Genomic DNA, 21,105 nt, shown 5'->3' on the forward strand with positions numbered 1-21,105 from the left:
TTTTATTGCAAAGGAAGAAAGAACGGCCAGAGTTCCATTATGGCATGCTGGTGTGTAACATGTTCAGATGTCATCAACCACCCTTGGTTCCTTGCATAATGTTGGGGTGTTTTTTTTTTTTGCATTTGTTTTGCATATTTTAATATCACAGACCCCCACCCTTATCGTACTGATAAATTCCATAAGTTTTCATTTTTAAAACAGTTTCTATCAAGTCGGGGTTGAGCGAAGTACAATTTTCAAAGATACCAGCATTCTTGTGAATTTGAATTGCCTTAGGAGAAATTGTTGTGCAATTGGGGAGAGGTAATAAATTAATGAGGAGCAGGCAGCAGAAATGTACTATTTTGTCTCTTTTGGATGAGAGGGCACCAGGGTTTTTCTGGTACCTTCTTTACTGTTTGACTTATTTACAGATACAGAAGTAGGTCACATTAGAAGCTATGGGCCCGCACAGCTGGCAGCGCACAAAGGCGCAGAATGTGCATTAGATTCCTTAAGGAAGCATTTGCTCAGACCCCCTGCAGCCCCTTGCCCTAGCTGCTTCCAGTCCAGCTAAACTCCAACCCCAAGAAACCCCCTCCGGCTCTCTGATTTACTCTCTCTGCCTTCCCATCCAAGATGCAACAACGCTGTGCCTGTGTTGCATTGGCTAAAGGGTGTTCCCTTCCAAAGGCAGACAAGAGAGAGAGAGATTTCCAGTCATTAACTCCCATTCAGCAAATATTAACTGAACATCCCTGACCATGAGCAGTCAGCTTAATAATGGTTGGCCACTCAGCCGGCATTCACGGTGGGATGCTTGAAAGCCAGCTTGTCAGATTGGAGCTATCACAAAGATTGCTAGACTTGGTTAGCATCTGCTTCTCAGAGCTATAATTTGATTGCTTATGTTTCCCATTGCAGGGTCCACCAGGGAAGGATGGCTTGCCCGGACACCCAGGGCAGAGGGGTGAAACTGTAAGTGCATTATCTGTTTTCTTCAATATGGTGTTTTGTTTTGTTTTTAGTACACTGCTCATTCCTCTTGGATAGAACTTGACACTTGGCAATCAACATGAACCTGGAATCCTAATCCTAGCTACAAAGCAAGGCTGGATTAACCATTAAGCACAATAAGCACACACTTAGGGTATCAAGGGAAGAGGGGGCACCGTGGTTATTTTCCATTGCCAGATTTACTATGGACGATATTGCTATTATTACTATAGTGCAGCTGAACCAGTTTCCTAAAAAAAGGCTCCCACGATAAATGAAAATATTACATAGACACACACACATACACACATATATCATAAAATAGTAATAACAGAGCTAATAATATAGGTTAATGATATATTTTGAATTAGATATATATGGGGGCACCAAAATCGTCTAAGTGCTTAGGGCTTTTAAAGGTCTTAATCCAGCCCTGCTGCAAGGCAAGGAGGCGGCTGTGATTTCCAGTGAAGACCTGAGCAGGTTGTGCAGAAGATGCTTAATTCTTTCTCCAGGCTGTTTTCCCCCACAATGTAACAAATGTTTATGTTGCAGATATTAATACTGCACAGTTTGAAATGATTGGAAGCATAAGAACTGGCTCCTTTTGGGGGAAAATCATCGTCCCAGCCCATAAAAATATTATTCAAATTTTTACTGGCAGAACTCTTCAAAACAAAACATAAGCATCAAAGATACAACCAAAATATCCATACAAAGACTTGTGCTGTCCGGCACAGGCTCAGCATCTTACAAAATATGAAATAATCCAAATAGATCTATAAGCAAATATATATATATATATATATATATATATATATGCAGGTTTTGGTGTTCTCGGGTGTCTTCCCGTGTAAAAGTTGGGGTGTCTAGGCGACGTTTCGACGAGGTCTCACTGAAGATGACGAGTGAGACCTCGTCGAAACGTCGCCTAGACACCCCAACTTTTACACGGGAAGACACCCGAGAACACCAAAACCTGCATTCATGTACCCGTGAAAATCTACGAAAGCAAATATATATATATATATATATATGCAGGTTTTGGTGTTCTCGGGTGTCTTCCCGTGTAAAAGTTGGGGTGTCTAGGCGACGTTTCGACGAGGTCTCACTCGTCATCTTCAGGCTGGTGCTTTCGGCTTCTTGTTACTGGAACAGAGCAGGATCTCAGTGTTTGAGTTCCTATAAATACTGTTGATGGGGTGTGGTGTATAGCCTCCAATGTTCTGGGCAGAGAGGAAGTTCCCAGGCTAGTGTGCCTTTTCTTCTTTTGTTCCTTAATTGCTTGAGGGATATCTTGAGTGATTTCTTGAGTGGTATCCTGAGTACCACTTAGGTGGGTCATTAGGTGTGGATTAGTTGCTAAAGCCTTTGTGTCTTGACCTCTTGAACTTTGTGAAGAGTTTTTCTGAGAAGTTTTTTGTGCTCTGGCTTGGCTTCGTGTATAGGGGCGAGTTGTGGTTTTGTGGCCTGTGCCAGCCAGATCTGTGTAGGGATTGCAGGGGGGTGCAGCATCCGGAGGTGCCACCATGGTTTGGCTACTGGATGGTGTCTGTAATTTATCTGTGGAGAGGGTCTGGGTTTGTGTCTGGTGTGGTTGATTGGTGATGGCGTTCTGTGTGCCTCAAGATATCCCTCAAGCAATTAAGGAACAAAAGAAGAAAAGGCACACTAGCCTGGGAACTTCCTCTCTGCCCAGAACATTGGAGGCTATACACCACACCCCATCAACAGTATTTATAGGAACTCAAACACTGAGATCCTGCTCTGTTCCAGTAACAAGAAGCCGAAAGCACCAGCCTGAAGATGACGAGTGAGACCTCGTCGAAACGTCGCCTAGACACCCCAACTTTTACACGGGAAGACACCCGAGAACACCAAAACCTGCATTCATGTACCCGTGAAAATCTACGAAAGCAAATATATATATATATATCTCCTCAGCCTCCGTTCCACCCTCCATTGGCCTTAGGCTGTTTAGTCTCCCCTCAGGAGAGCTTCATTTACATCCTCACTCCATGGAGTTTAGGAGAACAAGACTCAGTGGCCACTCCCTTTTGAAATGGAGATTTGCAGCCCAATACCTTCATCACATGATCTAAGGTTACAACACTCACAGGTTAGCTACCAGAGAACAACAATCAGTTAATTAACAACTCAGCAAGAGCTCAGAGTGCTCTCCTTGGCTTTAGTATAGCCCCACGGAAAAGCCCCACGGAAAACCTTTTCACCAATACACATTTAAGCATTCTCATTTCAGTGTCTATTAAACTATTATACTTAACAAAAAGGGGATCGGGGAAGATCAATTCCTCAGGGAAAGCAACACAGCTCCTTTTCTGCCCATGGCATCTCCAGTGCAGATTGCACTCTGTACCTGCCAGCAGTGGAGGTCTGTCAATTCCTTGTTGGCTGCTAAATGCCTGGGACTGCTCTTGGAAGGTCACAGTGCAGCTTTGCTGAAGTAGCAGCTTTGAGTGAGCATTAGCGCAGAGGATCCTCTGGCTCCCGGCAATTCTCAGGGGGCCGTTTGCTTCTTTTGCAAAAACTTTTCCTTAAAAGGATCATCAAGACACTCAATGTGCCTTCAAACACGCCTTAGGGAGTCTTTGTGTGCTTTCCCCCTCTTTTTATATATAATCCATCACTTTGTAGCATTGCTGAGCTCTTTTAAACGTGCGGCTCGCCACTCTGCTGCAGGAGAGCATCCATCTTGCAGCGCTATCTCCAGTTGTATTTGCACCAAATATCTCCGAGGTGCTGCTGGATTTTGCCCACAGCAAAATTTCAAGGCCAAATTGGATGCCCCTACACTGGTGAAACATGCAAATGAATTTTGTGGGGTGGAACTAGAAGGGCTTTGATGAGACCAATGAAATTTCTCTTGAGATAATTCCTCTCATTCCTACTTGGGGTACGTAGAAAACAGTTAAACAAGTTGTTGGTCCCCTTTTATAAAGGAGGGGAGAGGGGGGAAATCAACATCTTGATTTCTCATCTCAGTTACTACCTCCATTGATATTCCTTCCATGCCTTTAAGGCATCATCTACCTGTCGGTCCCAGTCTGATTTTAAGTGTATCTATGTATAGCTGTTCTTGCTTGTCTGCTCTTAACACATCTGTGCGGATGTCTGCAACATATATTTGAACTGAATCTGAGCAATATCATTTGTGCAATCACAGCCCCCTAATCAGTTTTGCAGAAAGTGCGACCTGCGAATGCTGCCACCTTGAACCGCGCTAGCGGAGGAGCCAAGCTCGCAATGATTGGAAATGATAGATCTTTGAAAGAGTCTTCAATATTTTACATTCAAGTGCGCGCAGTAATAACAGAAATGGCAGTCTTTATTCTTGGGGGAAAGACGATTCCCTTGACACCGTGCTTCATGCTTCTCATCTCTTCAGCAGTTAAAAGCCGTTTGTGATGTGCAGAAGTGTCAGTATTAGTAACCATTGTCTGCTTTGTTTCTTAGGGTTTCCAAGGCAAGACTGGCCCCCCGGGTCCTGGTGGCGTGGTTGGACCTCAGGTATGATGTTTCTCCCTAACTTTAGCTTTACCAAATGTGGAGGGAGCCTTTAGTTTGGCCGTGCCTGTCGCACGGCAGCCTCTTTCAAGCTGACCCATGACACAGTCTACCAATGGGGTGGATGTTCAGACCAAGACTGTTTTTGCCTCCTGCCCACATGTGCCCCCAAGCAAGTCTGGTTTGTCACTATTCCATGTGGAGTTTTAAATTGGGGGGGGGGGGAGGGGAAATGCACAGATTTTTTTTAAAATTACTGTTGTTTTTTTAAAGTAAGAAATGGCAGCTGCTACTTATGAGATGGTCCAAGGCAGGCATAGGCAACCTTCGGCCCTCCAGATGTTTTGGTCTACAACTCCCATGATCCCTAGATAACAGGACCAGTGCTCAGGGATGATGGGAATTGTAGTCCAAAACATCTGGAGGGCTGAAGGATGCCTATGCCTGGTCCAAGGCATCCATCCATCCATCCCTCCCTCCCTCCCTTTCTTTCTTTCTCTCTTTCTCTCTTTCTCTCTTTCTCTTTCTCTTTCTCTTTCTCTTTCTCTCTTTGTTTAACAGCATAAAGCTGCTAAGAGCAGCTTCAAAGTGTGGCACCTGCCACACTGGATAAAAAATGCTTTTTTATCACACATCATGATGTGCTGTCACTTCCTGGGTAACTGTTTTTTATCTTGTATTTTTATGTCATGAGCTGCCCTGAGATCTATAAATGAAGTACGATATAAAATTTTTAATAATAATAATAATAATAATAGAGAAGATGGCTGTCCCCATGTATTAATGGTGACAGCCATCTTCTATTCTGCACAATGTTGTTTTGTACACCCCATTTTATGTACGGTTACCCAGTAAGATCTGTGTGGCCACTCCTTGGAGCATGTTATAAAGCATGTTTATCCCTTGCAGCAAACTCTGAGACAGAGAATGTGATTGATTGAACCCAGTGCTTGCAGTAAATCACAAATCTGTCCCATGGTGTGTCCTGGTTCAAGAGTTGGGACTGAGACAGGGTGGACTTGCTTTGGAGCAAGTCCCCTGAAACAGATGAGGTTTGCATGTTTATCAGAAATTTGCCCGAAAAGAAATCTGTGGGATCTGTAAATCATGGGAAACTCTGCTCACATTAGTGGAAAAGTTTAAACACGTACCACTGGATTGTTAGCAACTCTACGAGAGATTGTAGAAGGTTCATGGAGACCTATACATGATCAGTTTAGGAGGTCAGAGTCAGACTTGTCCTTCTGCAAATGGGAGGGCGCCTTTAATTTATGGAAGGCACTTCTATCTAGTGGTAGCTCCCTCTGGAGTGAGGACCATGGGGAGTCAATTTACCTTGACTTGCCCTTCTTCTAGAAGCATACCATGCTAGACCAGGGCTGCAGGGGAAAGGAAGAAATGCCCCCCTCCCAAAAAAACACCTTCCATCCTTCCTTCTGTAGAAGGGTGCCATGAACTTACTTCAACTTATGGGAACTCTGGATCCAACCCATAGTATTTTTTTAGGAATCACAGAGTGTGGCTTGACTAGAAATGCTATTGCAACAAGCTCTTAAAGAAAAGCTTTTAGATGGCCAGACCTCTCTGAATTTCTCTCTACACTGGTTTAACTACAGGAGTCGTATGAATCATTTTTGTTGTGTTTCTTCCAACACTTCAGTGAAGTGAAACAGCGGGCATCTTACTGAGTGCCCATTTTATCTGAATTACCGTGTGTCTCCTTCTCGACTTTTATTGACTAAGCTTAATTTCCAATGCCTGACCAGGCTGCCTTTGAATGTTAGGAAAGGTAACTGAAATCCCATCTCAGGACTGGTATATTGTGCATTTGCTTTCTTTGCGAGGGTTTTTAATTTATTTGTATCGTATTAGCGTTTTATTTTCTTTCTTTTTTTAAAGAAAAATAGCCCATTGCTTTCTGTCACCAGGAAAAAAAATATATGCATTGCACCATGTACAGCCAAACTTAGAAGGAGCTTGCACATGAATTTGTATCATGAACACCATTATCATTCTGTGTTGATGTTTCTGATTTTTATCTTTAAATAGGAGTAATGGAAGTGTAGTGGCAAAACACGGCGTTAAATTTCCTTTCAACTAATGTCTTACAGAGTGCTTAGTACACTTTGGAATCAATGGCATTTGTTTCTGCTTTGCTTCCAAATGTATATCTGAGGGCAGTGAGCTGAATTTGGATTGCCTCATCAGAATCCAAGCAAGGCCTATTAATCAGGGTTTTGCAGTGCTACTTGATGGAGTCCTTCCCAGATAAGAGAGAGCCTGCATAATTAGCTAGGCTTCCTATTACCCCAAGACAATAGAAACAATATATCTCCACACACTTCCTCGTAAATGTACACCAGTTTGCCCACTTGCCGGACCAATGGCAACACAGAATCATAGCCTTGTAGAGTTCAGAGAGTCATCTAGCCCAGCCCCCTGCAATGCAGGAATCCCAACAGAAGCATCCATGAAAGATGGCCACCCAACCTCTGCTTTGAAACTTCCACTGAAGGACAGTTCACCACCTCCCGAGGGAGACCGTTTGACTGTCTAACAGTTCTACCATCAGAAAGTTATTCCTGGTGTTTTGTCAGAATCTCCTTTCTTGGAACTCGAAGCCAATGCTATTGGCCACATTTTCTGGTCACTTGGGCCATGTGCATCACAAAGGAAGGGTGCAGACCACTCACCGCCACATGAAGAATGGCAGAAACTGGGATGTGGAGTTTCCAGTGAGCAGGAAAGGTGCCACAGCGCTAAAGACCATCTCTCCTCAAATTCTTACCATTCAGCAATCACAGCTAGATATGGACAGATCAGCCCATCTCTGTCCTGTGCCAGTACCTTTGGGAATTGTTTCCTTCCTTCCTTCCTTCCTTCCTTCCTTCCTTCCTTCCTTCCTTAATATTTGTATTAGTTTTTACATGAAATTTCAAAAAAACATACAACATATTTTCTTGTCTTATTCAGTGTTTTGGATTTCCATCAACCACATCTGAAGATTTTTCAATCTTTATCACTTAATCTGCATTTCATTAATTTTACTATTACTTTTAATAGTCCTTCACTAATAATTCTCTTCATACTTTCCTCTGCAATATTTCACATAGTCCTCCTTACAAAACTTCTTGCAATCCTACTAGCCTAATATGTTGATTACAATTGCTTTTCAAATAATTCACATATTTACTCCAGTCCTCTGAGAATCTCTGGTCCCACAGGTTTCAAATCCTTCCTGTCCTCTTGTCTAATTATGCATAGTCCATTAATTTCGTCTGCCATTCCTCTTTCATCAGTAATTCTTCTTGTTTCCATTTCTGTGCCAATAGTACTCTTGCTGCCATTATTGCATATTAAAACAGTTTATTATCCTGTCTATTAATAGCCTCCCCTACAAAGCCAGGTAGAAATGCTTCTGGGTTTTGTTTTGTTTTTATAAATGTATATTTCAACATCTTTTTCATCTCATTATATATCCTTTCCCAGAAGCTTTTCACTTTCTTACATTCCCACCACATGTAATAAAAAGATCCTTCTTTTTCTTTACATTTCCAACATTTATTACTTATTTTATACGTTTTGGCTAATTTCACTGGTGTAATATACCTGTTTTCATGCAGATTTTAAAGTGAAAATCCTAAAACAATAATCTCATGGTACAAACTTGATAACATACTTAATGAGATGGCCCAACAGTTGCCTTCTGCCTTCTTCATTTCCAAAAACAGCATTTCAGAACTAGTAACTTCAGTGCCATGTGGCTGAAAGCCCCTTTAAAATGCTTGGTGGAAGCGCAATCCCTTCCTAGGGAACCATATGCAATTTTTTTGGCCACTGATATATGCATTTTGTCCATATTATTTGGCCGGAGAACTGCATTGCAAACTTTCAAATGTTGGCTGCATTTTGGTTTGTGCATTGTTTCAGAAGGTGCAAATTAGGAAGATTCGCCTTTGAATCTCATTTCTCCCTTATCCCATCATAGCACTACCACGTCCTGACCATTTTTGGAGTAGGATGCCTTCATGGTACAACTGTGTTTGGAGATCTTAAATGCTGAAGGCCGTTTGAACATGACAAGACAATTGGTTATCTGTATTCCTCTTGGAAGTGGAGGTCAAGGAATATGTCAGTGGCACGGGATAATTCATGCTGTTCCTTTGGTTTCTTAGGGCCCCACTGGCGAGACTGGCCCAATAGGTGAGAGAGGTCATCCTGGTCCTCCAGGCCCACCAGGTGAACAAGGTCTTCCAGGGGCTGCTGGGAAAGAAGGTGCTAAGGTATCAGCGCTGGCGTGTGTACTTGCATTGGATGCATGAAAACACACTTGTGTGTTTATCTGAATGGGCAGTTTGCCACAGCTTCAGAGATATACATGGGATTTGCTACTTCACTTCAGATCTAACTTTGTTGAGTGGTGGGTAGTGGTGGACCTACATTCTGGGAACCCCTTGGCAACCAGCAATGAGGTCTAGCTAGCCACTGTTGTCTTCTTCAATGGGGTTGTTCCATGACAGATCACCATACCATCACAATGTCTGTGCTACTGACTCTCAAACTCTGGGATGGAAATATAGGCAACAATAAAATATATCAATTTGACTCAAATCAATGCGACTCAGATTAGGTCTACTAGACCCCTGAGATTTAAGCAAAGCAGACGAAAATAGCTTCTGGGGGCTCTCTTGGATTAGGGGCCATGAAGCTTAAGTTTCATTAGTTTCATAGTAGATCTGCAGTGTAGTAGACCTGGCAGTGGGAATTAGTGCAGGGAATGGCCTTCAACACTGGAAGAATGATGCTCCCTAGCATCCAAATGGAATTTGGAATTTGGAATTTCAGAATTTGCCATGTGAGTGGATGCAGAATCTCATTGCCATTAAAATCCAGCATATGTGAGAAATCATGGCGGAACTGCCTGCAATTTGTTTTTGATCTGTTTCCTTAGGGCGATCCAGGTCCTCAAGGCATCTCTGGAAAAGATGGACCTCCAGGACTCCGTGGTTTCCCAGGTGAAAGAGGCCTGCCAGGAGCTCAGGTACAGTATTAGGGATGTGTTCCTAACCCTATTTGCATGGGGTTAAGTCCTCAATAGGAGTTACTTCTGGTGTCTGTATACTGTTATATTAACTGCTAAGAGAACAATGTCCACACAGAGTGCTTAAGTGGTTTTTTTAATATTAAAAGTACAGTACAGATTATCTTCTGACATTTAAAAATCAATTTATGAATGTCTATTAAATGTACAGCACTAATTGTGTCTTCAGGCATTGCTCTCTGTCAGTTTCTTGAGGTGCCATTTCCTGTCCTGTCCTACCCGTTGATGGGGAGGCGATGATGATGATATGGTTAATCAGGAGGTGGTGTCTCCTGACTTGATTTGCCAGGGAAGATCCAACATCTCAGGTTCAATAGGTCCTAAACACCAGTTTACAATATACTGACTGCTTAGCTCTTAAAGAAGGCTTCCTCAAACTTGGCACTCCAGATGTTTTGAGACTACAATTCCCATCATTTCTGACCACTGGTCTTGCAAGCTAGGGATCATGGGAGTTGTAGGCCAAAAACTTCTGGAGGGCCAAGTTTGAGGAAGCCTGTCTTAAAGGCTTGGTTAGTGGTTAAGTATCTGTCAGAAGTGGTAAGAGACAGAAAATTGTTAATTAATGTATATTTTATCAAAAGCTTAGAAAAAAAGATTTTGACTTTTAGAGGAGAGAGGAGGAGTGATCTATTTTTATTTTACTTTCAGCTGCTCTAGGGAGGCCTGCAGTCCAGTAAACACTTTCCTGGGAGTAAACATCGCTCCTCTCTTCTTTCTTTCTTTCTTTCTTTCTTTCTTTCTTTCTTTCTTTCTTTCTTTCGCTGTAAAGTAAAACAAACAAAGGGTTCTGCAGTAAATAGTCCATAGTCTATTCATGTTCTGTAGATAGAACAGATGAAATAAAATGCTTTGAAATGCTGTGTGTCACTCTTCAAATAGTGACGATGGTAATAATGACAAATAATGCCTTCTTTTGGTAGGGTGGAGCTGGTCTGAAAGGAGGAGAAGGTCCACAAGGTCCACCGGGTCCCATTGTAAGTAGAATTGCTTGAAGGACAATGAAAAAAACATTAGTATGAAAAAATGACTTCCTTTTTTATTTATGTGTATGTGCTCTTGTGAACAGTATCTAAATGAATGTCATTCAGTTCTGTCAATAGCCATTCCCTAGTAATTATGAGTCGACAAACAGAAGGAACTATCAACACAAACATATTGGCCCATCTGAAACCTGCTGTTATCAGCAGGAGACAAATGGTATTTTCTTGTTTTCTTGTTTTATTAGAAATTATAAAAGGGGGGGGGGGAGAGATAAGAAGCCTCTAGTGGCAGGAAAATGAAGAACCTACTGTACTGAAAGACTGCTGTGAAATTCTGTCCAGCCTTCCTTTCGTTCTGAAATACATAGAAGTTTGGCTCAAACTATAAGTTACGTTACTTACTCTTTTAAAACACAGGAGCACACACAGAGGGAAAGCAAGAAACTGGTGCAGGGCCCTGATTCAGATTAGGAGTGTTCTTAAATTGTCCACTTTTATTTTTAAGAAAAAGCAGCTGAGGGGGTCCTGATCTGGAACATGCTCCCAGTCTGGATCAGAATCCTACACCAGTTGCATGCTGAAAATCATTGTGCTCATGACAACCTTATGACATGTGACATTACTTTCATGATAATACACTTCAACATTGATCTAGTGGTTCTGCCGTCATTGCAGACGTTGGTGCTTCTCTCTCATACGCACCTTTATTCCTGCCCAGAAAGTCTGAAGGGCAGGAAACGCTGTTGTACATCGAAAGTTGTACCAAATCTTCTGGTCTGTAGTAAAGAGCTGGGTTTCCTCCAATATTAGAGAGGTGTGGTGTGAAATTGCTACATCAGAGTAGAGTACAGTAGACATTTCCTCCCTCCTTTCCCAGTACAATGAGAGTAAAAGCAGAGTGACACAAAGCGTGTTCTCCTTAATAGAGAGCACGCGTTGTGGTGCGGTCTAGCAGGTCTCCCCACTGTTGCTGGGCAGATCTGTTGGTTTGCCATGGGCTGTGATTGGGTACTTGTGTTTCTGGGGAGTTTTTGATGTTGCCAATTTGTGGGTTGGACTCAAAGTTTTAAATATTGGGCACGCAGCTTTGGGCGTTCTCTTTTGCTGTGTGCACCGGATCACCCGCCCACCCTCCCTGAACTGGGGATTTTGCACTTGACCTTGCTATGCCTGTCATGGGGTCACCTGCTTTGGGGGCAGGGGCCTTGTAGGAATTTTGTCCATTTGGCTGATTGGCTGGAGCCATCTGGTTTTTGCCTACTGTGTAGCAAATCGTCACAACTTGTAAGGTTTGCGGTTAGGCATTGGTTAAAAAATTGGTTGGTGGAAGGGTAAGTGCCTACCCCTCAAATGCTGGTGTTGTAAGGAAATTCCGTTAAAGGAATCCATGGGCTTTACATGCTTTTGTCCAAGTCCCTGGCATTGGGCTTGGACCGCACAAGCCTCTGCGAGCATGCGGGGAGAGGTGAGGGTCTGGTGCCCAGTTTCATTTCTTGCCAATATTGTTTTCCCTGACTGGCTTCCGCTGGAATCCGGAAGTCAATTCTGTCCCTGGACAGGGGGACAGATAGTCGGAACCAATGCCTAAGCAACCACTCACAGTTATGTATTTAAATAAAGTTGTGGCCAAAATTATGCCAAAAACCTTAAACAAAAATTACGTGTGACGTGTGAGTTATTGGGGTGGCTTGGGGACCTCAACACGCAAACAATAGGATAATGTGGTGCAGGTCATGCTGGACTGTACCACTTTTAACAGGAGCTGGAGGTCCCATGTGTATGTGTGTGTGTTCTGTCCGACATAAAAACAACTTTCTGGAACATGAGGGTGAAGATATGTAAGCTAGCTTTCCTTTGTGATTTCTACTTGTACACATTCTGGTGGGGCACAAGCTCCTCTCTTCAGGCATCATGCCTGAAGAAAAAATAGCAACCCTTATAGTGAGCACTGGGCCACACATGGTCTGTCCTGCCCTGCCAGTAAATTGTCTTCCAGCCTTGCTGGTTGTGAGAGTGGAGAAAGGCTGGAAGGGAACTCCTGCTCTGTTCAGTTGGAAGATGAGTAGAAGCTTCTGAGCAGTTGCGTTCCCAATTTTGTGGATGGATCAACTCATGTTCAACTGAATGTGGGTAGAGAGAAGTCCCTTCAGACATTCCTCACTCAACATGGGAAAGCCAGGAACAGAGAGGGATTGACTTGTGTGCATGGGGATATTGAGGACAGGGCCTCGTGGTCCCATTCCTCCTATGTAGGTATTTCCTGTTTAGACACCTGAATAGTCAAGTGTGAGTTTCTTGATGATGTAGCTTAGCTGTCAGTTCCCAGTAAACCTCAGTAAAATACACACAGGGGAGAGAGGATGCTGTAAGACCACTACCTCATTGGTTTTATTTTTAATTTCCATTGGGGGAATACTTCTGCTTGATTTTGAAGTCTTGCACATGTATATTCATTTCTCAACCAACTTGTGAAAACAAACCAGCTCCCCTCTGTGGGGTAAGATTCTAATTGCCATGAAATTTAATTCTCACTCCCTGGGAATCCTAATCAAAGCAAAGCAGCATTAATCCTTTTCTATGCTTCTCAGTCATGCCGTGTGAATATTTAAGGCCAGTCCTCATCCCCTGCCATTCTGACTTGGGTATTTCAGGCATGTGATCAGCTGGGTCAGGGGGGAAAGAGAGCACAGGGGCAAGCAAGCAAACAAGCAAGCAAGCAAGCAAACAAACAAACAAACATCCTTTTTCATTATGTGCGTTTTAGAACACGCTTCTCTCAGACAAAAAGAGCATTTTAAATTCAAAGAGCCCAAACACAAAAAGAAAAGTCTTTTGAATACAAGCGTGTTTGGAACTTGCTAGAAGCAATAGCAAGTTTGTGTTACCCACAAATAGGGTGTATCTACGCACAGGGGAGAAAAACTCTCTAAATAAGTCAGAAATTAAATTGTTATAACAAAAGATAAAAAGCACTGTGGAAAATCGCTTAGAAATATTATTTTTTTGCTCTCCAGTGCCGTCTGATGTTGCATTCAAAACACTATTTTTGACTAATGTAGCTGAGTCCATGGACATCAACATAGAAGTCAACAACTTTTATTTAGTCAGTTAAGCGAATTTCACATTTTGTGTCTGGCAAATTTCATAATAACATTGGCTTGGTCGACATAAGCAGGGGTCAGGACACATGACACTCCAAATGTTGGATTATAGCTCCCATCATCTATGATGGGAGCAGTAAGCTAACAACATCTGAAGATTAGTCCCCGTGTTTTTCTGCAAGTGTAGAGGCTTCAACTGCCTCAGAAGTCCCATGTGTTATAGTAGGGTGTCTTAACTCATTAAACTCACTAAATATAGACCCCTGGAGAAGGGATGTAGCTCAGTGGTTGAGCACATGATCTGCCTGCAAAAAGTCCCAGGTCCCTAGCATCTCTGGGTAAAGCCAAGGCAGACTCCTCTTTGAAGGTATAGAGACCCACATGGAGATGGTACTGAGCCAGATGGGTCAATGGGCTGACTCAACAGAAAACAGTTTCCTATGTTCCAGGGAACATAGGAAACCAGGGAGAAGAGACAGTGAAACCAGGGAGCAGGGCAATTACAGCAGCAAAAGTGCCGTGTGTATTTTGGCTGTTAGCTCTTTCAGTTGTATACCTAAAACTTTTAAATATGAATGTGATAAATCTTTGCAACCTTAGAATGACATCAATTCAGGAATCAGGCGTGACTTTGACTCCCCATCTAATATATACTCAGAGGCAAATCTTAAGAGATATGGTGAAATACCGTCCCTGAATCTGAGCCAGAAAGCATGATTTCCAATGGAGAAAAAAGCAATGCTGGAGTGAGCCCAGACTCCACTGCTTTCTGGCACTTCCTGGACCTGATCCAAGAGGAGACTGTCCTAGCAGAGCTTGCATTTGCCACTGAATTCAGTGATGAATGCAAACCCTGCTTTTCCCAGGCAGTGGCAAGACTTGGACGAGGAGCTTCCAAGTGGGACCAGGCTTGCATTTGGTGCCAGATTTAAAGGCTTTGAATGAATGCAAGCCCTGCTTGTGGAAGAACAACCAGGAGGACATTTTAAGACTCCCCATTGTTCCTCTGCACCCACAGCTTTACCTGCCCTCATGTTGTATAACTTCAGGTATGGGGCAGGTAGCCAAGGCTTGGGAGAAACAATGTTATGGACCAAATTGGGACCACTGGAATGGGCTGCAGGTTCTCCATCTGTCTTTTAAAGCAGAGGTGTGAGGGGCATCTCACTAGAAGAATTAGGGCACTTGCCAATCTTTTAGCAGTCTTTGTCCTAAACTGTGCAATGTTGCTGGTTATTAAATAGTTTGCTCAGTGGTCATTTCTTTGAATTGCAGGGTTCACCTGGTGAACGTGGTCCAGCAGGTACTGCTGGCCCAATTGGTTTGCCGGGACGTCCTGGCCCCCATGGACCTCCTGGGCCAGCGGGAGAAAAGGGAGCTCCGGTGAGTAATTCTAAAGAAAGAGAGAAGTAATATTACAGAAATTATTACTTTTCATATCCAATAATGTTAGCTCTTCACACTCCAATACCTTTCTATTGCATATGTGCCTGGCATACTCCCTCTCTATTTACAATAGAGCACTGCAGAAATTTAATTAAACTCGATGACATTTTTTGGCACACTTTATCAAGCCCTAAGGCCCAGAGAGAGGGGTTAAACAAAGCTGATCATCATGAACACAATAGTGGCTGCCTCTGATGATAAAATAGTTTGTCACGCCGTAGCTTTGATTTAACCTTAGTGCCCTAATGCTCTGCTTTACAAAGTGTGCCTTTATTTCCCATTTTCGTATCAGATTTCATCGTCACCTTCTCCTGCTCTCTGCTACCTTTCTAGTCAAGTGCAACTTTTAAATGAAAACATTGTGGGTGGGGAACTTTCAGACCTCCTGACGTTGTTAGACCCCCCACCCCCAACTCCCATCATCCTTGGCCACTGGCCATGCTAGCTGAGACTGATGGGAGCTGGAGTCCAGAAATATCAGAAGGGCAAACTGATGCCCCATTCCTGCTATACATAGATGGAAATGCTCCTCAGATATAGGGGAGTAGCTTTTGTGATCTTCATATGAATCTCCCCCGACTCCGGTTCAATGCCATGTTATAGACAGTGTCTCTGTATCTTAATTATATCTAAAAGGTCAATATTGTATATTATCTAAGAATTATTAAACCACAGAGTTCAAAAGTAAGCAGAGTTTTAGTCCTCGTGGAAAACTCCAACAGATATCGCAAAGGAAACCTGTGGGCAGGACACATCAAACAAGTTATGTGAACGCAAGAGGGTCCTGTTTTTTCTGCTACATTGAATGAGAATCAGCTTTTGAAACTGAGGATATTTTCAAAAAGTGCATCCATGGTATGCCAAGGAGGTCTACAGTTCAAAGGAAAAAATGTTCAGTAATTCCACTGGGTTTGCAGCGTGCGAGAATGGAATTAAAAATTACAATATGAAATGAAATGCCTGGCTGGTGCTGAAAACAGCACAGAGCTCCCGCTATGTAGCATAGAACTTTGAATCAAGTGCTTCCTTGCCTCCAGTCCACAGCATTGACCTGGTTCACACATACCATTAAACCGTGAGTTAACCACAAGTTGCTCCACAGACAATCAAACAAACCATGGATTGTTTCTCCATAGTTGGGTTCGTTTTCCAGCTGCTCTTGCCTTATTGCATTTTGGTAAGCAACTGTGGCAGCTTGCTAAATCAAACTGCTATTAATTGCGGGTGCTGGGTTGCACAGAACACCAAGTCATAGTTAAAACAAGCCAAGTTTCATAAGCCAACAACAAACCATGGCTTTTGATCATGGTTAGTTGACAGTAAAGAAAGTATAATTAAGCCACGGGCCAGGGATTGCACTGAAAGCTAAGCCCTGATTTAATAAAGCATGGCTTAGCATTATGTGCAAATGATGCCATTGATTACCACCAACATGGTGAAAGGTCATGGATGGTGGGAATTGTAGTGCAGCAACTTCTGGAAGGCACCATGCTGGCTACATCTGCCATATTAGTACGCCATTCTTCAGTATGAAACTGAAGCTGTGTAGTCCAATGTGCATTTACATGGGAGTCCCAGTAAACCCAGTGAGTCTTCTGTCTGAGTATATATGTACAGAATTGTGCTGTAAATTGATTTCATTAATCTCTCACAAAATCTTTTCAATACATATTTTGCCGGTGTTCTAAGCTCCACTTTCCCTCCCTATATGATCATATTGTTCCCTGCCTCCAAATAAGTATTGGCATTATGCTAACTACATGATATTGACAACATATAACTCATTAACATAGACTGTATTCCTGAGATTTTTCATTTCTTCACCTGCTTCGGTATATTTAATTTATCTGTCTGCAGAGTCTCCAGCAAGTTATGTTATCTGTATTTTCATTTCTGTTTTCTGTCTGTTATTTATCATGCACTTATCATAAAAATGTATTGAAATTTCTGAAATGCAGACAATGGTTACTATAACAACTTAAGCTGCTTTGCAATGTACCATTCTGAGTTTTGTAATTTATATGTATGAGTCCTTATCGTGACTGAGTGAGCCACTTGGAGCTGGGTTCTTAGAAAAATTGAACGCTGTGACCTTGAAGCTACCAAAATGAACCCGTGAACATAGTGTTCAGAAGGTTTCAGAAGTCAAGCTCTGAAGAAAATTGGAGATAATCCCACTGTAGCTAATCAGTGACCTGAAACTCTGCTCTTTGTGGCTCACATGTTCAGCTTTGTCTGCCATAGGCAGTCAGGTGCAGTGTAAGGACAGGATCTGTCAAATACCTCCAGCCTAGACTGCTACAGTGTATTGTGCCTGGGACTTCCTTTGGAAACGATTAAGAAATTTCAGTGCAAAGCATATATTTCTAGTTTCAAAACAACACCACTGGTCCATTTCCAACCATGATTGATTATACTGGTGCTAACCTACAACATGTGGGCTGAGAGTACCTGAAGAACTGTCTTCTTCCCTGTGGTCCTGCTCATCCATTCAGATCTCTAGAGATGCAGTGGGCAGTGACTTGACAGGGTGCCTTTTCATTTGTGAAAAAGGGACGCGGGTGGCGCTGTGGTCTAAACCACTGAGCCTCTTGGGCCTGCCTATCAGAAGGTTGGTGGTTTGAATCCCCACGACAGAGTGAGAGCCCGTTGCTCTGTCCCAGCTCCTGCCAACCTAGCAGTTTGAAAGCACACCAGTGCAAGTAGATAAATAGGAAAGGGAAATAGTGTTTTCGTGCGATCTGGTTTCCGTCACGGTGTCCTGTTGCACCAGAAGCAGTTTAGTCATGCTGGCCACATGACCAAAAAGCTGTCTGTGGACAAACGCCGGCTCCCTCAGCTTGAGGGAGCATGAGATGAGCACTGCAACCCCACAGTCACCTTTGATTGGACTTAACCATCCAGGGGTCCTTTACCTTTACCTTTTACCCTTCATTTGTGGTATTCCACCTCTAAAACACACTACCCATTTTTTTATTCTGATGTCATTTGGTCCAAGAAAGACCTTTTTATTTCTTTGGTCCTGTCAGCTGAGATTTATTCTTTTGTTTCTTCACTCCTCTGTTTGATGCCATTTTTATTACTGTTTGGCTGTTTGCGTTTTCTGTTTTTAAATATTTTAGGTGTGTATTTTATTTCATAAAAATTATATACCACTTGTTTGTAAAGAAAATCCTCAAAGCCTTTATGTTACCTGCTTTGGGCATCCATGTGCCAAAAAGCAATGGATAAATTTTATAGTATTTCTTTTTTTCCTTTAATGAGTTTGTTCTGATGCTACAGGTATCACTATATAGCATTGCTCAGAGGTTTTTACTTTGCAGAGAGAGAGGTCAGAGATGGCAAATAGGAAGTGGAGGTTGGTGTAGCGAGATTCAGGTGCAAGTAAATGAGAGATATGCCTAGTTTGTGAATTAAAGTCATAGGCGACTGGGATCAATTGTACACTGTTTCTGCTTTGCGAATGAGCAGCTGATTTCGTACTTTTGGGTGGATGGGGAAGACTCACTGTTGTACCAAGATATTACACATCAAGTTTCTTCATGCACAAAGTACTGAGCAGATGTGTTTCTCACACAGCTCTCCGTCTGCTAGATTTAATTGTGCAACAAGGTGTGTGATGGAAGGAAGGGGAGAGGGAGAGAGATAACCCTTTGGAAAGCTTGTTTTGCAGCTATCAACACTTGGTGTCGGTTGCCAAAATGAAAATCACAGATATCAATTGCATTCTAGCCTTTGCAAAACACTCAAAGGAGAGTAGGATAATGGATTGATGAGTAGATAGAGGAAGCAGGACTGTTGAAGGCATGGAAGTGAGAGTGACAAAAGACTAGGGTGTTACTCATAAGCAGACAACAGATATGTGGGATAAACAGAGAAAAGGTGTAAATGGAGACAATGGATCCTGTAAATGGATACAGGAGGACCTCAACCTTTTTTAAAACAAAACGAAACCCAAATACCGGGTTGTGAAATCATTACCTATGAATTGCTTTTTAAAATAGTTTGTGAAAGAAAATAATATTGACTAAGGTATATAATTAACATACGGCTGCCTGGTAGTAATGAATGAAAACACAGGTGTACCACTCAAAAAGGTATGGATCAGAAAAGTAGGGCATACACTTGTGCAGAGCCACAAAATTGTAGCTTACAGATAAAGCCCAGTGGAATAAAAAGCTCTTTATCTTGCCTTGAAATGACATCAGAATTTGTGCATGGAGAGCATCTCTGAGAAGGTATTCCAAAGGTGGAGAATGACAACCCAAAATTTGCTTTCTCTCAAGTCACTACCTGTCCACTTCAGATGGCAGAGAAGGTCCTTCGGAGAGAAGGCCTTCTCAAAGAAGGACCTCCATAGATGACCATGACATTACAGAGATGGTTTTGCGAGATAATAAATAGCTTAGGGCCCCTCCAAAAGGTTCCTAGCTGTGACAAGCTGTGACAAGCTTTATCCATGCACTGGACCAGTCTGACACTTGTAGATAGTGAGATGTGAGTTCAATATTCTGCACTCTCAATTATTCACCATTCATAGTTTGAATAATGTTTTGGAATTGAAAACAGGGTGAAAAAGGTCCCCAAGGCCCAGCCGGACGTGATGGAGTACAAGGGCCTGTAGGCCTTCCCGGACCTGCCGGTCCAGCTGGTTCTCCTGGAGAAGATGGTGACAAGGTCAGTTGCTGTTGACTACAGTGATGATTGTCCGGTGATTGGCTAGTTTTCAAAACTCCAAGAGCTATTTGTTTGCTTGCTTTATGTGGGATCACTCAAGAAAGAATCTTGAGGCACTTGAATAACAGATTTATTGTGCCATCATCTTTTGTAGACTAGTACCCTCTTCATCAGAAGCATGAAGTGTTATCTTCAGTTGGCTAATATAGAGAGATGCAGAGAAAGAGAGAGGGAGAGGTCATAAACAGTGGGGCAAGAAGTAGGGCTATGCAATAGAAGTTGGAGAAATAGGTGTGTCACCTTTCTATGCAGGACCCAAATGTATACATGATAAGAAGGGGGTGACCCATCAGCAAGAGCAATCACTGTGATATTGTCTAATATTGTACAAGAAGTGCTGTGTTAGAAGCAACGGTGATGACAGTTTTGCTCTCTTGGAATACATACTATTTGTGATTATGAGCCACTAGAGAAGATCAACATATGGGAGCTGGGGCAAACCTTTATTTACTTAAATGTCAAATTTGACCCATGAGCAGGAGGTGTCAGAAATAATGCAACACGGGGAACTTGGGGCGCGACTCTCTTCAATCAGGCAAAGACACTTTCATGGGTTTCATGAGTTTCCAATAGTTTGAAAAAATTATGAGAATTACAGGGTGGAAGCAAATGTTTAGGAGGAAGCATTATTCTCAATTCATCGTTTGGCACTGATATGCAAAATAGGAGGCCATACTTACAAGAGAAATGTGCTGAGTGAGAGGGGAGGGTGTTATCCTTTTCTTGCCCAGAAACATTCCATCAGGAATTTTTTTAAATTCCAGATACCTTTGTCCTGGCTACTATTCCCAATTGTCCAGGAGAAACATCTAGGAAGTCTGGCAATGTGACAGCTAGGAGTAGTGTTACACATTCTCCATTCTGCCCACTGCTTCTCCCTAAAAAATATCCCCCGCCACACCTTTATGTGCTGGCAAACTTCCCATTGTTGCACTGCATACCTGTTCAGTTATGCAGCTCATTCTCACTGGGCCAGTCCATAGTCTTTGCTTAATATACCAAAATAGGAATGAGCCCTTTGCCCTTTCTCCCAATTCATTAATGTGCCTTCTTGCCCTCATACACAACCCATTTTCCTCTCCCTCCATAGCATGCCTGAAAGCAATGCAAAAAATATCCGTTGACCACAGTTTTGTCTCTGAACCAGACTCAGTATTTAGACCCAGTCTTATCCTCAACCTGGTAACTCTGGGTTTGGATGAAATGAAAAGTTATGTTTAATTAGATGCTTCCT

At 42.6% G+C, this 21,105-nt stretch overlaps 1 protein-coding gene across 4 annotated transcripts in view; it reads left to right on the top strand.

Moving 5' to 3' along the window:
* The window catches only part of COL11A1 (collagen type XI alpha 1 chain), a 257,133-nt gene that overhangs the window by 172,145 nt on the left and 63,883 nt on the right, over positions 1-21,105 (top strand). For all 4 annotated transcript variants that reach the window (XM_077928425.1, XM_077928428.1, XM_077928426.1 and 1 more), the window contains 7 exons: positions 907-960; positions 4,453-4,506; positions 8,679-8,786; positions 9,455-9,544; positions 10,528-10,581; positions 14,964-15,071; positions 19,704-19,811. In XM_077928425.1, coding sequence (XP_077784551.1) covers positions 907-960; positions 4,453-4,506; positions 8,679-8,786; positions 9,455-9,544; positions 10,528-10,581; positions 14,964-15,071; positions 19,704-19,811 — 576 coding nt within the window. The remainder of the gene's footprint in view (positions 1-906; positions 961-4,452; positions 4,507-8,678; positions 8,787-9,454; positions 9,545-10,527; positions 10,582-14,963; positions 15,072-19,703; positions 19,812-21,105) is intronic.

This window comes from Podarcis muralis, chromosome 5 (assembly GCF_964188315.1).
Source record: "Podarcis muralis chromosome 5, rPodMur119.hap1.1, whole genome shotgun sequence".
Classification (NCBI taxonomy): Eukaryota; Metazoa; Chordata; class Lepidosauria; order Squamata; family Lacertidae; genus Podarcis; species Podarcis muralis.